Source organism: Gymnoscopelus braueri (assembly GCF_963280865.1).
Source record: "Gymnoscopelus braueri genome assembly, chromosome: 19".
In the NCBI taxonomy this organism is placed as follows: domain Eukaryota; kingdom Metazoa; phylum Chordata; class Actinopteri; order Myctophiformes; family Myctophidae; genus Gymnoscopelus; species Gymnoscopelus braueri.
Genome location: NC_137621.1, coordinates 2,310,047 through 2,325,409, shown reverse-complemented (window position 1 = coordinate 2,325,409; position 15,363 = coordinate 2,310,047). Strand labels below are relative to the sequence as shown.

Genomic DNA, 15,363 nt, shown 5'->3' with positions numbered 1-15,363 from the left:
TAATTGTCTCTCTCTCTCTCTCCAGGCTACATAATGATAGTTAATTGTCTCTCTCTCTCTCTCCAGGCTACATAGTGTTTTCTCATAACCTGGTGGCCGTCTCGCGGCTGCGCGGCTCCAGCCTGCGCGTGCTGGCCGTGTCGGAGGAGAGCATCGACTTCGACCCGGACCAGTCCGTGTACGTGGAGGGGGACCCCGTGCACAACCTGGTGAAGGAGGTGTCTCTGGGCCTGGGCCGCGTCTGGCACCCCTGTCTGGACTCCAGCCTGGTGCTGGCCGAGCCCACCCAGCACTTCCACCGCGAGCTCACCGCCTTCAGCATGGGTGTGTAGGGCCACAGCCAGGGGGCGCCACAACAACAACGACGACGACACAGCCTATACAGTGGGTCCTAAGCAGGCCAAACAAGACACCACCTGACCCTGAAATGAGATGCTCCTCCTACACCGGATCAGTAACTGCTGAAATGTGATACCCCCCCCCCCCGCCGCCGCCCGCCCCACACCACCCCTCTCCAGGGTTTTATTATTACAGTTTCTTTTTTTTATATAAACATATGCAAATCCCATCAGTTTAACTGTTTTTCCTGCATTTTCCCAGGTAGCCATATCTTAACTCTAGATCAGGGGTCTTCAACGTTTTCAGCCCAAGGACCCCCTGGCTGAGAGAGAGAGAGAGATGAAGCAGGGACCCCCTACTCTATATTTTATAAAATTGTGTTTCAGACGAAACTTTTTTTTCCCTCTACCTCTTTGCCAAAAATAGCAGATCTACAAGCTCACGACGCCTCGCAGCGCGAGGCGTTGTGAGCTTGTAGATCTGCTATTTTCGGCTAATGTTCCCCTCAGAATAGGGATGCTAGGGTTCAAGTGGTTGATGTAAAAAAAAAAAAAAAATCCTCTCACACTAAGGCGGGACCCCCTATAGTAGCTCTGAGGACCCCCTGTTGAAGACCTCTGCTCTAGATCATTATTATTATTATTATGATTGAATGATTTGAAGCTGGTTGTTGTGCGCGTCATAAACACTGTAGAAGGTTTATCAGGTGAAGAGGGTTCAGGTGTTTCATCATCCAGTGAACTCTGTGAACGACCACTGTAACCCTCTAGAAACCCTCTAGTCCAGATCCTACCACACGGCATCTATGTTTTTTTCTGTGAATTTACACTAAATGTTCTCTCTGAAAATAGCCGATCTACTATAGATACTGTAGATCAACTATGCCCCCCCCCCCCCCCCCCCAAGAATAGGGATGCTAGGGTTCAAGCGGAGGGTCCGGTCGGGTCTTGTTTGGTCCTGCGGTCAGAGCCTCATTGATGTCTACTCCCTCACCTTTAATAACATCCCCTTTATCCCCATTATCTGTATGATGGAAACTTTGAATTTATTTTTTCTTTCCTACACACACACACACACACACACACACATTTTTTTTTTTTTTTTTCTCCCCCTCCCCGCTCTCTGTGAATAGAAGTATGTCTTTATTGTGTTTAGTTTTTCTGTACGGTGTTTCCCCTGCCTGTGTAACACTCTGTGTAATATTTAAATTCAACCATAATAATATTATTATTATCATTCTGCTCACGGCTGGAATGGGACAGGCAGGCGGGTTGAGTGAATTGCTCAAGGGGGGGGGGGGGATTGGAGAGGGGGGGGGGGGGGGGTTCTGACACAAGCTACTAGCTTTAGTTTAGTGTAACTATCAGTTTCCTCTATTTCAGAGAGTCCCAACCTATGAGGGCGAGAGGCTGTTCCCCCACATAATGACCACATTTTAATGATATTATAAAACTATGAAGAAAAGTTCTAAAAAATGACTTGGTATTTTATCTTTAAAACCTTGTGATACCAATAAGAAGCAGGAACGTTACAGGTATTACCATTGATCCACTAGAGTTCCATTGATCCAAGTCGGAACGTGATCGATCGATTGATCTGATCATTAACCCATTAAGACCCTGAGACCATTCTTAAAAATGTTTTCTAAATCCTGACAGTTTTTTGAAAAAAAAAAAAAAAAACTCTTTTGGTTTCCAAGATCTTTCAAAAATAGCAGATCTACAAGCTCATAGCGCGGCACCGAGTGCCGCGCTATGAGCTTGTAGATCTGCTATTTTTGAATAGCAAAAGAAATCTAAAGTGACACAGATGCGTTCCAGGTCTTAATGGGTTAAAATAAACGCTCTCTGAAAGAAGTGCACCCGGCCTAGAGGCCCAGAGGCCCAGAGGCCCAGAGGTTGGGAACCACTGATCTATTTTATTTTAAATCTGTTCTGTCTGTCTGTCTGTCTGTCTGTCTGTCTGTCTGTCTGTCTGTCTGTCTGTCTGTCTGTCTGTCTGTCTGTCTGCTCATACTGCAGTGTGTCAGTGGATCTAGCGATGGGTCGGTCATCTTGGGTATTCTACTGTTGCTCCTCGTGCACTTGTCCACTGGCTAGGACTAGTGGTTCTCAAAGTGTGGTCCGGGGGACCTCCCAGGGGGGTCCTTGTGAGGTGGTTCCAGAGGGGGTCCCCAGCTAAATGAGGGAACATTTTTAAACTCTTAAGCCACCAATTAATCTTTTGGCGTTTTTTTTTTTTTTTTTGAAAAAATGTGGACAAATCTTCTCTGATATGGGGGTCCCTGGCACAAACTCTTATTCAAATGGGGGGTCCGTGGCCAAATGCATATCAATTTGGGGGTCCCTTGACATGAAAATGTCTGAGAACCACTGAGTGAAGAGAGCAGGGTGGGAATTAGAATGCTTTTTGAAACGGTTGAAACGATTTTCAATCGGCCGCCAAACATGGCCGATGCTGCTCTCATCCAGGCCATCCAACCAGTTTCTAGGGTTTTCAGTGCTACGTTGGCCCCTGGTTAGCTATAACCATTATTTTATACTTTGGGCTTTTCAAAAATAGCAGATCTACAAGCTCATAGCGCAAGCACTGAGTGCCGCGCTATGAGCTTGTAGATCTGCTATTTTGTTAGAAAAATCTTGAACATTTGTCTTTGAATATATATCTTTTTTTTTTTAAAGCAAACATTTGTAACTCAAATCTTTGCTTCATTTGGGTCCCTGGAACTAAATACTTTGAGGTGGGGGTCCGCGGCCAAATACATTTAATTGTGGGGGTCCTTGACATTAAAAAGTTTGAGCACCGCTGATATAGAAACATAGGTTTTTCAGAAACCCGTTAGGATTTAGAAGACCTTTGTAGATGCGTTCCCAGATTGAATGAGTTCACGAAGGAACCGCAACATGCAGCGCTAACTCCCTCCCTGCTCGCCTCAACACTCGCTAACCGCTCTGTACGTTTGTCGTGCAACGGATAGCGGGAAGTAGCCGATCTACCAGCTCACTATGCGTCGAGCTTGTAGATCGGCTATTTTTTGAAAATGTTGATCTATGTTAATGACATTCACCCCAAAAACAGGGATGTCAGGTTGAACGTGGTTAAACTAACATTCATTTTGGGAACAGGGACAAGTGCCAAGGAGAATAATTAGCACCTCCACACACACACGCACACACACACACACACACACACACACACACACACACACACACACACACACACACACACACACACACACCCCACTCTGTTTTGCTCTGTTCTCTAGATAAGCTTGTATGTTTTTTGAAGATGTACCGTAGTTTAGGAACACATATTGTTGCTTTAGAGTCTCCTGTACGAGGCATGACGTTCTGACAAGGTTACAACGATCCCAGTGTTGTTGTTATTTACTGTGAGACATCACACAGATTATTTAAAGCATGTCACTCCTGCCATTTTGAACCCGCCCCAACGCACACAGAACTGAACCTATGATTCTTGAGCGAGGATGTCAATTAGATTCTATACAAAAAATGGTTGCAGGTTATAGGAACGGTGACATCAGCTGAATGATGAGAACAGATGTGTGTAGGTTATTATAACATTATGAAGAGTTGTGCGTTAGGTCAAACCCACACAGAGCTCTGGGTTCGTCCGAGAGCAAAAACAAATGGGATCTGTTTGTCTTTTTTATTTTTAAAGAAAGAAATCTTTGCGTGCGGAATGACTAAGACTATATCTCTCATTGAGGGTTACTGTTATTGTTGTATTTACATCGAGCAGCTAGTGCCACTGGTTTAGGAGTTTTCTTTTTTGGCGACGGCCAACAAACATCCATGTCTGTCGGCGTTCCTTACTTCCACAACGCCTGCTGCTAAGTACCTGGCGATTCTGCACAATGTCGTCGAGCCGTCTCACGGTTAACGTTGGCGACGGACGTTGGTCCACAACCGCCGACGAGTTTGTTAAGTCTTTTAGAGAAGGTGGCAGTTAATTAACATGGTTGCTTGGCTGTATAATGGCTTTTTTCTTCCCACTACAAGAGCTAAGGGGAACCGGGCAGTGTTTAACCCATTATGACCGGGAACGCATCTGTGTCATTTTTAGATTTCTTTAGGCTATTCAAAAATAGCAGATCTACAAGCTCATAGCGCGGCACCGAGTGCCGCGCTACGAGCTTGTAGATCTGCTATTTTTGAAAAATCAAAAAAAATATTTATTTTTATATTTTTTTCAGAAAAACTGGTAGGATTTAGATTTTTTTTTAAGCGGCCTCAGGTCTTAATGGGTTAACTTAATTCACGGGTTCTGGATTTGTCTCCATTCACTAAGGCTCTGTGTCACATGTTGGGCCCTTGTTGTTGCTCAGGGTGTGATATTAAACCCTAAGTTCTGGGAACGTACATAGAACTCCAGTTCTATTTGAAAAAAAAAAAAAAAAAAAGTAGCAGAGTTAGAAGATCTACAAGCCCCACAACGTGCCAATGTGACACACTTGTGGGCTTGTAGATCGTCTATTTCAGGTTATGAAAGGTTCTGGGGTTGACCATCGTAGTTGAAAAATGGCCATAAAGCTCCGTGAACCAGTGGCTGTTTTCTGTGGCTCAGAGGTTCCTCTCAGTCAGTCTCAGGTAGGATGTAAACAGCTACGGCAAAGGTGGTGATGAAGATGAGGAGGAGGAGGAGGAAGAAGATGTGTGTGAAACAATCAGATATTTGTTGTAGGGCGTGGGAGGGTTGTAATGGTGGCGTTTCCTTTGTTTTTTGTTTTAACTCTTTGAGTCACTGTTGCCTTGGAATCAGCCCTTTTTTGCTTTGTGGTTTCACTGGTTATTGATGATAATGTCATATATTTGCCATCTGAATCCCCCCCCCCTCCCCACCACCACCAGGGGGCAGCAAACCTAGTCGTACATTTGTTTTCAAAGATTAAGGTTGACAATGAGTCTGAAGGACGGCAACAAAGGAGAAAAAAAAACACGCTGCTCGTCGTCCATGTTGAATATCTGAGGCGGGCGGTTTGCTGTGGAGCGAGGAGCGCTAAAGTCCATGCTGTTGAAAAGGACCACCCGCCAGGCACATTACTAGGACCTACTATATATATTTATAGGTTAAATATACTTATTTTTCTGGGACAGATAGATTTTCGCCCCCCCCCCCCCCCGGCACAGCGGGTGTTACCGCCCGTCTTAGCCGTGCGGATGTCGGAAGCTTGCTTTTCTCAAGCAGCGAGCGTTTAGCGTGAACATGAGGACGGTGGGATGATGCGTGTGATTCAGTCCCCAGCCGCGTCGGGCTCTTTGTACGCGTGACGTATATAGCAAGAATATGAATGCAACGACCGCTCAGCGGTAATGGTGGCCGGAGTACAAAAAGTGGCAGCAAGTAATGCAAGACGGCTAAAGCCTCCCTGAGACTGTGTGTTGTTGTGGATTGGGTTTGGAGTAACAACACCATTTGACCTAGCGGGCTCTTTAACCACTTCAACCCCAGCATCCGTATTCTGGGGGGGAACATTGGCCAAAAAAAAATTTGCCGATATAACAGCATAGATCGGCTGTTTTTGGCAAAGAAAGTTGTTGTCCAGTGGAAAGAAGCGGTTCTGAGTACAGTTCACAATTCATTTCCGTTTTAAAGTGGTTAAGAAACAAAATATCTCATCTTGTGATGAATTGGTCTTGGATTATAGACGGGTAGATTCCTTCCAGTTTGTTGTTAAGGTTGTACAGACGTACAACCTTTTTTTTGTTTTTTTTTTATGTACAGGCGTACCACCTTTTGGCTTTTTGGATGTCAGGGCAGCAAGCATGCCAGCAGGTCCTTTACCAAGAACTCTGTACGCCCAGGGTGACTCACGGTGTTCACAAAGGACCATGGGGTTCTGTGCTGAACGTCTAACCACTGGGCTCAGGTGGTTTTGATAAGAATTCTGGACCAAGTGTTCCGTCCCCCTAAACACTGAAAACTCCCCACGGTGTGTTGAGGGGAACTCGGCTGTCTGGGCTTTAGTTTAGTCTAGACCTGATAATCACCAGACCTTGGTTCAATATCTCAGGATTAATGCACTTTGGTACCAAGAATCTCTTTCTGAAGGCTTTTCTAATAGCTGCGTGTGGAGCTGTGCACACTCTCAATGTCAAGAGGGGAAAGCGCCACCAATATAACGGACGTGTGCGTGCACACACACACACACACACACACACACACACTGTTCCCTTGTCTCATCTCTCTCTTTTTAAAGAGACCATCGTGTCACTGGCATCAAGTCTGTATTGTGTTTTTTATAATAAAAACGTGTTGCTGAAAGTTGAGGGAGGTTCGCTCCACTGTAGAATGTAATGTGAAACTAGCCAGTCATGCTAAGCTAAAGCACAGTTTCAAACAGATCTGTCATTTAAATAAACACAGTGCCCTCCCTCCCTCCCCCTCCTTCTCTAAGCTCCACCCCCTCCCTCGCGGGGGTACAACGACCTCAGCGGGCTGTGCAGAAGGCTTCTGTTGATTAACAGGGAGGCAGGTGTTGGTGTGTGCAGCGAGCGGTGGCGTGACCCCCCCCCATAGACTAGTCAAGGTCCCCATGTCCACTGAGAACGCCTTTTGAGCTGGCAGCGCCGGGCTGCCATGCATCTCTTAATGCTAAAGACACGCTGGTACCCTCATCTTCCAAACGCCGAGCATTACAGCATCATCTCTCCTGACTTCGTTGCGTCTTTGGCGCTTCAAGCTGGAAACAACGGTTCAACTTCTGGAAAAGGAGCGCTGCTCTTATGGTCCTCCTGGCTGTGTCTTGACAAGGCGGGTATTTTAACAACCTGACCACATTGAATCGTTACCACAAACTTGGAGAAGCCCTTGTTTACCGTCGTTTCAGCTAAGCTGTTTATGCTGATGTTTACGCAGATGACATGACGTCTTGTCGGAAGCTTGATTTTCTCAAGCGGCGAGCGTTTAACGTGAGCATATAAGGACAGTGGGATGTGTTCGATTCAGTCCCCAGCCGTGGCAGGCTCTTTGTACGCGTGACGTCTAGCAAGCATATGAATGCAACGACCGCTCATCGGTAATGGTGGCCGGAGACTACCAAAAGTGGCAGCAAGTAATGCGAGACGGCTAAAGCATCCCTGAGACTGTGTTGTTGTGGATTGGTTGGAGTACCAACACCATGTGACCTAGCAGTGAGCACCTCAATGGTTGATCGGTTGGAACAGTGCGCTGTGGACATGATATCCAAAGCTGTGTGCGAGCACTTGAACGATATCCAAAGCGCTGCTACGCTCAAAAGGCCTTCTCTGTTGACACAGCCCCTAATTTAAGGGTGTGAGGTTGTTACCCCGAGTACCGAGGGGTGCCCGAGCCGGTACCCTACGTGTCTGTGTAACCCGTATGGATTTCAGACCCTGGCCAACTGGACACACACGGGAGCCAGTGATTGAGAGGTGTGGAAATATAGATTCCTGCCTGTATATTTATTTTTTTGAAATAGCAAAAACATTTTAAAAAAAAGGATTCTAGAACAGACAGGAGAGGAGAGACGTTTGGAGCTTAGAGTGAAGTAGTGCAGGACGAATGATTGAAACCTCATCTGTCCAAGCGTTTAGCTTTGTGCTTGTAGTTGTTGTTGTTGTCGTTAGTTTGCTGTTTAGAGAAGCAGCGTGACTGGCTGCTGTTCCACCATCTGTTTGCAATTAGCGACAGTATTTAGGGTTTTCTTTTCTTGGCGCGTGCCTGTTTTCCTGTGTGTGTGAGGAGGGTGTGTGTGTGTGTGTGTGTGTGTGTGTGTGTGTGTGTGTGTGTGTGATCATCAGAGAGGTTCTGAGTGGAAGCGCGTGCGTTGACTTGGCGCTCGTGTCATGTTATTATTACTTCCACACGGCCACAGGGAGGAAGGGGAAGTGGCTCATTCTCAGGGTTCTATCAGTTTATCAGAGGAGTTAAGAAGAGAAGGGACAGCTGACAGTTTAAACTCAGGCCGCTAGCGTCACACTCCGCTTGCAATGTGACCATCACAATGGAATGGTGTTCTGTATTATTATTATTATTATTATTATTAGTTTTACTAGCAGTCACTGGAGGCTCTGCTCCCTCGCCGTGTCCAAGCTGCCAAAGAACAGGAAACAAACGAACCGTGACGGACGCGTGTCTCTCTGTAGAGCCCATCTAAAACGCACACACACACGCACACACACACACACACACACACACACACACACACACACACACACACACACACACACACACACACACACACACACACGGGTCAAGAGGGGCAGGTCAGGACCAACCCATTCAAACAGAGCATTCTTCTAATCTTTTTTTCTTTTCCTTTCCCCCTCTATTCTGTCGTACTGCTGGTGTGTTCCAGATCAGAACTGTGCTGGACCAGAGAACAAGGGGGTGGTGGGGGTCACTGTCACATAAAACCCTTTATTTATCAACTGTATTCCTGCATGGAGACAAAACGGACCAAAGTGTAGCTGAATGTAGACAGGGGGGGGGGGGGTTCTGCCACCTGTCGGCCATGTTGGCACCACGTTATCTGCCACCTGTCGGCCATGTTGGCACCACGTTCTATCTGCCCCCGGCCGCCTGTCGTTCAGTAACATATGATGATTCTACACCAGCTGGCTTTTAGAAATGTCAACGTACCTTTATATGACGTACTGAAGGGTTCTATTCTCTGATTTTATTTTTTTACAAAGTACTTTGATCCACCGCGAGGTTTAGATGTGAACCGTCCATGAAGACCAAAGGGACATCAGTAATGGCCAGTTGAGCTCAGTGCTGTAGTAATAATAATGATAATGATATCTCCGGTTAACCGTTTGGTAGCTGCCTCACAGAACCTCATGGTGGAAGTTCCTCTGAGCTCTGAGTGTCTTTAAGAGAAGAGGGTCGTGAAGGAAACCCGGTCCAGTCCAGTTCTACCGTGTGGACGGGGCCTAGCCTGTGGAGCAGAAGTCTAGACCCCCTCAATGAACCCTGGGGGTCCCTGGACCCCACCTTCAGAACCACAGGTCAACCTGTTAAATTTGAAGGACCCCCCCCCATATCCCTGGGACCCCTACCCCAACCTGGGGGGGGGGAGTTCTAAGCACCGCCAGCAGTCTTTATCCTTCTCTCTCTCGCTCTGTCTTCTGTCCCTGGCCTGTCTTCACTGTGAGGAGAGAGCGTGAATGTAAAGGTTAAGGAGAGAGAGAAAGGTGAAGGACTTAGTGTTGTATCTCAGGACGCACCGTGTCAAAATCTTTCCCAGACACTTAAACGTTAAGCCGAGGGGAACATGCAGTAGCCGAGACAACGTAGCTCGGTGTTTCTCCACCCGAAACCCTCTGAAGGGCAGCATACAAGCCAGACGGTTCTATCCAGAGTCTCAGTCAAACCAGCAGCCCCCCCCCCCCCGTCTGAGTGGAATATCGTGCGGTCTTGTCTAGAGAACCATCGGGGTCTCAACTCCGTGGCCTTGCGGGTGAAACACGGGTCCGGCCGCATTTTATTTTGACTTCTGTAGAACCCGGCGTCGGGGCTATGATGTCGTGGCGCTGCCGAGAGAGACGGCTAGAAACGTAACATTCCACACAAGCGGCAAACTTGATGGCCAAAATGTCTGCACAACTATATATTAGAATCTATTTTTTTGCGTGTTTATTTTTGAGTTGATGTGTTGTTGTTGTTGTTGTTGTATGGATCAGGGAGACAACAGGCAGTACTAGTTGACCAGCTGGACTGACCAGAATGGAGATCATTAGCTACCATGTGGAACCCGGTCTAAGGCTATCTAATGTACCATGAGGAACCCTGTCTAAGGCTATCTAATGTACCATGAGGAACCCTGTATAAGGCTATCTAATGTACCATGAGGAACCCTGTCTAAGGCTATCTAATAATGTATCTCATCTGGAGGCCGATACTCCCTCCTGTTTCATTTTAAGTCTCAGCACCTCCCGGCCACTAGGTGGCAGTGTGCTTCCCCTCCCCGTGTATCCAGTTTAACTCTGTTGGGATTTCCATCTGCTTGGACATTTTAAAAACCCTTTTCACCAGGTCCAGGTTGAAACGACCAAACCCTGGGCTGAGCAACAGCTGTGCAACCTTTAAGGTTTACATACTGACTGATTTACAACAGAATAAGACGGTAAACAGAGACACAGAAGTGAATCACTGTGTCATAAGCTGCTAACATCTGTGTGTACGTCGTGATCAGAGACTTGGTAGCCAATGAGAACCCAGGCTTTTGCTTTTTAAAAATGTACGCAGGAAGTGGTGAGGCTCTGTACAGGAAGCTGGGGTTCGCTGCAGTTAACCTAGAGAGACCGGCTGCTAGCTGGTTCCATCACTATTGTTGGAGAGGTTTTTTCTTTAGTCATTACCTTTGTTTTAATTAGGGTCAATTTGTATGCATTCACAATCCGTACACTTCTCTTTCAAAGTACCACTGTGGCCTGATGGGTAATGGAGTCCAGAGAGAGCTGGCCTCTATTGTATTTGTACAATATACTCATGTTCTATGTTTTTTCCACCTAAAGAGAGTTGGCCGTGCTTGGTACAGCTTGGTACAGCTCTGTACAGATAATATGGAGTGGGTTTGGTTGTGTCTGGTTTTGTCAGGAGAAAAATTACAGCTGGGTTTGACACCACAGAACTAAAGTACCTCCTCATCGCCAATATATACCGCTACCATAGACAGCAGTCTGTTAAACTGTTACTATAGACACATAGACAGCAGTCTGTTAAACTGTTACTATAGACACATAGACAGCAGTCTGTTAAACTGTTACTATAGACACATAGACAGCAGTCTGTTAAACTGTTACTATAGACACATAGACAGCAGTCTGTTAAACTGTTACTATAGACACATAGACAGCAGTCTGTTAAACTGTTACTTTAGACACATAGACAGCAGTCTGTTAAACTGTTACTATAGACACATAGACAGCAGTCTGTTAAACTGTTACTATGGACACATAGACAGCAGTCTGTTAAACTGTTACTATAGACACATAGACAGCATTCTGTTAAACTGTTACTATGGACACATAGACAGCAGTCTGTTAAACTGTTACTATAGGCACATAGACAGCAGTCTGTTAAACTGTTACTATAGACACATAGACAGCAGTCTGTTAAACTGTTACTATAGGCACATAGACAGCAGTCTGTTAAACCGCTAACATATATAGACATAGACGGCAGTCTGTGTTAAGCCAATCCATAGACACTGTTACCAGGTTCACCATCAACTCAGAGCCAATCCATAGTCACTGCAGGTTTTTCTTTAATCCACAATCTCAGTAATGTGGCCATTTACTACAGTAAGTGTTGTGACTTGTGATTCAATGCCAACTGTATGCTTTTGTCGTCGTTGTTTGTAATGTTTATATGGAGAGCGCTGTTACATAAACTGTAGGCACTTGTTTGGTGTAAATAGAAGTAGATGAGGTGACAACATGGTGTGTCCCAAGACCTCTACAACAGCCAAACTCTGTCTTGTTCTGGGTCAGCCTAACCGACGTTGTGTTGAGGGAGGTCAGGTGTTGGGTCAGCCTAACCGACGACGTGTTGAGGGAGGTCAGGTGTTGGGTCAGCCTCACTAACGTTGTGTTGAGGGAGGTCAGGTGTTGGGTCAGCCTCACCGACGTTGTGTTGAGGGAGGTCAGGTGTACTTAAACCGTCGTACATAGTTGTGCGGAGTCCCTCAGGGCTCATACTAGTGACTTTTCTATTTTCACACTACGTCTGAATACCTTCACTGAAAATAGCCTGGGCGAAAGTTAATCCCTAGAATGCGGATGCCGGGGTTTACAGTGGTTAAATAAAGGTAGACATTTGTGAGAGAGGGATTCTACAGTACTATCAACAGGAGAAGAAGATTTCCCGTTTTCCTTTCTCCTTTTGGTTCTGACAAAGTTTTGAAAGCCTAGTAAGACGGCTACCATTCTAGAATAACTTACTGTACAGCTCTACCGTTCTAGAATAACCTACTGTACAGCTCTACCGTTCTAGAATAACCTACTGTACAGCTCTACCGTTCTAGAATAACTTACTGTACAGCTCTACCATTCTAGAATAACCTACTGTACAGCTCTACCGTTCTAGAATAGCCATTCTAGTTCTGCCTCACACACACAGGGCCATCAAAGCTCATGTTTGTAACAGCATAACGTGACCCGGGTGGTTTTGTGACTATAGCTATTAGCTACGCATGGACTAGCTAGCCAGATGCTGGCCACGTAGGATTGTGTAATATTATAAAAAAATAGGAACAAGACGTGAGTTGTGTATTTAACAGCCAGTCACACTTTTCCAGTAGCAGCCTTGTTGTTGGCTCCACTCGCCCGAGTCTGTGGATCTCAAAGTGTGAACCCCTAATGGTCCTAGAAATCTGTAAAGGTCTGTAACTCTGAGAGTGTACAAATGGAACCAAATGGACCCGTAAGGGTTATGGAGGACCTTGACATGAAAGAAAGTTTGATAATCACTGGGCTACTGGATTTGGAAGGGCCAGAACGCTGCTGGTGGTGATAGCAGCTAACTGCTAACTGCTAACTGCTAACTGATAGGAGCTAACTGCTAACTGATAGGAGCTAACTGATAGGAGCTAACTGCTAACTGATAGGAGCTAACTGCTAACTGATAGGAGCTCTAACTGCTGGTTCTGTTCACATCTCTATACTGTGGCTCTGGCATCATCTCTTCTCTGGCTGGACAACAGCAGAGTTTCTCATGGAGCAAAACGTCCTCATTGATATCCAGTCAGTTCCATTCAACACAACACTATGCAAGAGGAATGCATACGACCCACTCTCTCTTCCTCTCCTCTCTTCTCTGTTCCTTTTTAGTCTCTGGCAGTCGACTGGGTTTAGGAACGGACCCGCCATCTAACGATAAGAACTCGCAAATTGACGACACTTTGGCCTTATATACGATGATTCTATTTCTGACGATTTATGTTTTTGTTTTCTTTTTTCTGAGATTGTTCTTATATTTTGAGTTTTAAGATCTTTATTGCTTCTGGTCAGCCAGCCCAGCGGACAGCACGCAGTGGCTAGTATACGGCGGGCTCACTCTTGGTCTCTGTGAGACTGGCTAGACACGGCCCCAGTTTTATCTGTGAGACTGGCTAGACACGGCCCCAGTTTTATCTGTGAGACTGGCTAGACACGGCCCCAGTTTTATCTGTGAGACTGGCTAGACACGGCCCCAGTTTTATCGTGGTACGAATGTTGTACATTTGTTTAAAATCAGGACAGTTTGCAATAACAGCAGTCTTACTAAGTGGCCACAAGGGGGCACAAGCAGTGCTGAGAGCGCCCGGCTGCATCTTATAGAAAAATCCTAGAGGGAGAATTATGAACTATATATAGATAAATAGATAAATATATATTATGATGGCTCAACACGGTGCATATTTGTATCAACAATGCATTATGGTGGCATACTCCTAATATGCAACATCTGTCCAGGTTCAATTTATGAACACGAAGTATATTAAAAGAAATGAAACGGTTTGTAAAAACAGAAACCTTTTTTTTCCTTTTTTTTCCTCCTTTTTTGTGTGGCAAAAAGAAATGGTTTTACCATCTTAACTGTAATATTCTGAGCTATGTTCCTGTGTGACTGTGTAGTAGTGACAGTGGTTCTCAAAGTAGGGTCCCCTGAGGGGGATTCCAAGGGCACCCTTTTTAAAGGGCCATTCACACACTGAGCACTATAACTATAAAAATATAGTTTTTAAAGGTCGTTCTACGTCAAGTTCACACCACAACTATAAAAATAATAATACAAAAAAATCAATGGTGAACGATATAGTTATAGTGTGCCGTGTGAACAGCCTTTTTATAGATCTGTAACTCTGAGAGTGTACAAAAGGTCCATTTGGTTCCATTTTGTACTCTCAAGAGTTATGGGGATCCTTGAAATAAAATAAAGTAAAATAAATACATGTTTTGAGAACCAGTGGTTTAGTGTTGTAAGTGAGCACATGCTATAGCAATGAGTTTTATCCTGTAGGCAGAACCACAGCCAAACATACAGCCGGACTGGATTTCATGATGTAACACTTTGGAGCAACGTTTTAAACCTCATTTAACAAAGAAAAAGAGTCTTATCCAGTCTGAATGGCGTTAGAAATACATCGCCGTCTGTGTACAACGTCGACACAAAAGTCGCTAAAAATATGATCTGTCGAAAAGCTCCAAGTGCAGTTTTAGAGAAACATCCAGTTTTTAAATGACCTCAAGAATAGTTTTTTCTTTTTTTCTTTTTGCAAATACATGATGACCTGATTATTGTCTGAATTGAAATGTGTCGCGATCCAAGTTGAAATGAAGATTGTTTTCATCTATAACTGTATTATGTGAAGTATTTGGATGAACAGATTAAAGAGTTCCAAAAATCAAAGAGTTTTCCACCAGAATGGAACTTTTGTTTTGTTTTGAGTACATGGATTAACCCATTGAATCCGGGAACGCATCTGTGTCATTTTAGATTTGAGCTATAGCCATTCATCTATACTTTGGCTATTCAAAAATAGCAGATCTACAAGCTCATAGTGCGGCACAGAGTGCCGTCGTAGATCTGCTATTTTTGAAAAAAAAACATGAAATCTTCTGCAATATATATATTTTTTTTAAAGCGAACGTTTGTATCTCAAATCTTTGCTTCTGGGGGTCCCTGGAACAAAATACTTTGAGATGGGGGTCCGCGACCAAATACATATGATTTTGGGTGGTCCTTGACATGAAAGTGAAGTGAAGTGTTTGAGAAGCACTGATAGCACAGCAACAGAAGTGTTCCAGAAAACTGCTAGGATTTAGAAGACATTTGTAGATGCGTTCCTGGACTGAATGGATTCATGTCTTCACCAGTTTGACTTTGAGTGTTTGGTTCTTGAAGGGTTAACCCATTAACCCATTGAGACCTGAGGCCATTCTGAAAAATGTTTTCTAAATCCTAACAGTTTTTTGAAAAACATCGGAAAAATATTTTTTTCAAGATTTTTCAAAAATAGCAGATCTACAAGCTCATAGCGCGGCACTCGGTGCC

The 15,363-nt window shown here is 44.9% G+C and overlaps 1 protein-coding gene and 2 long non-coding RNA genes across 4 annotated transcripts in view; 2 read left to right on the top strand and 1 right to left on the bottom strand.

The window, feature by feature from the left end:
• The window catches only part of fbxo33 (F-box protein 33), a 23,614-nt gene extending 23,004 nt beyond the window's left edge, over positions 1-610 (top strand). For both annotated transcript variants that reach the window (XM_080414620.1, XM_080414619.1), the window contains one exon: positions 67-610. In XM_080414620.1, the coding sequence (XP_080270746.1) occupies positions 67-332 (266 nt within the window). In that variant the 3' untranslated portion in view covers positions 333-610. The remainder of the gene's footprint in view (positions 1-66) is intronic.
• A 3,943-nt stretch (positions 611-4,553) lies between these two features.
• LOC308073945 lies at positions 4,554-14,862 on the top strand. Its single transcript, XR_013932062.1, has 2 exons — positions 4,554-6,968; positions 7,043-14,862. It is a non-coding gene; the product is annotated as an uncharacterized lncRNA (long non-coding RNA).
• LOC308073944 lies at positions 8,804-15,157 on the bottom strand. Its single transcript, XR_013932061.1, has 3 exons — positions 12,922-15,157; positions 10,357-12,830; positions 8,804-10,248 (listed from the first exon to the last, which is right to left on the bottom strand). It is a non-coding gene; the product is annotated as an uncharacterized lncRNA (long non-coding RNA).
• Between the last annotated feature and the right edge of the window lie 206 nt (positions 15,158-15,363).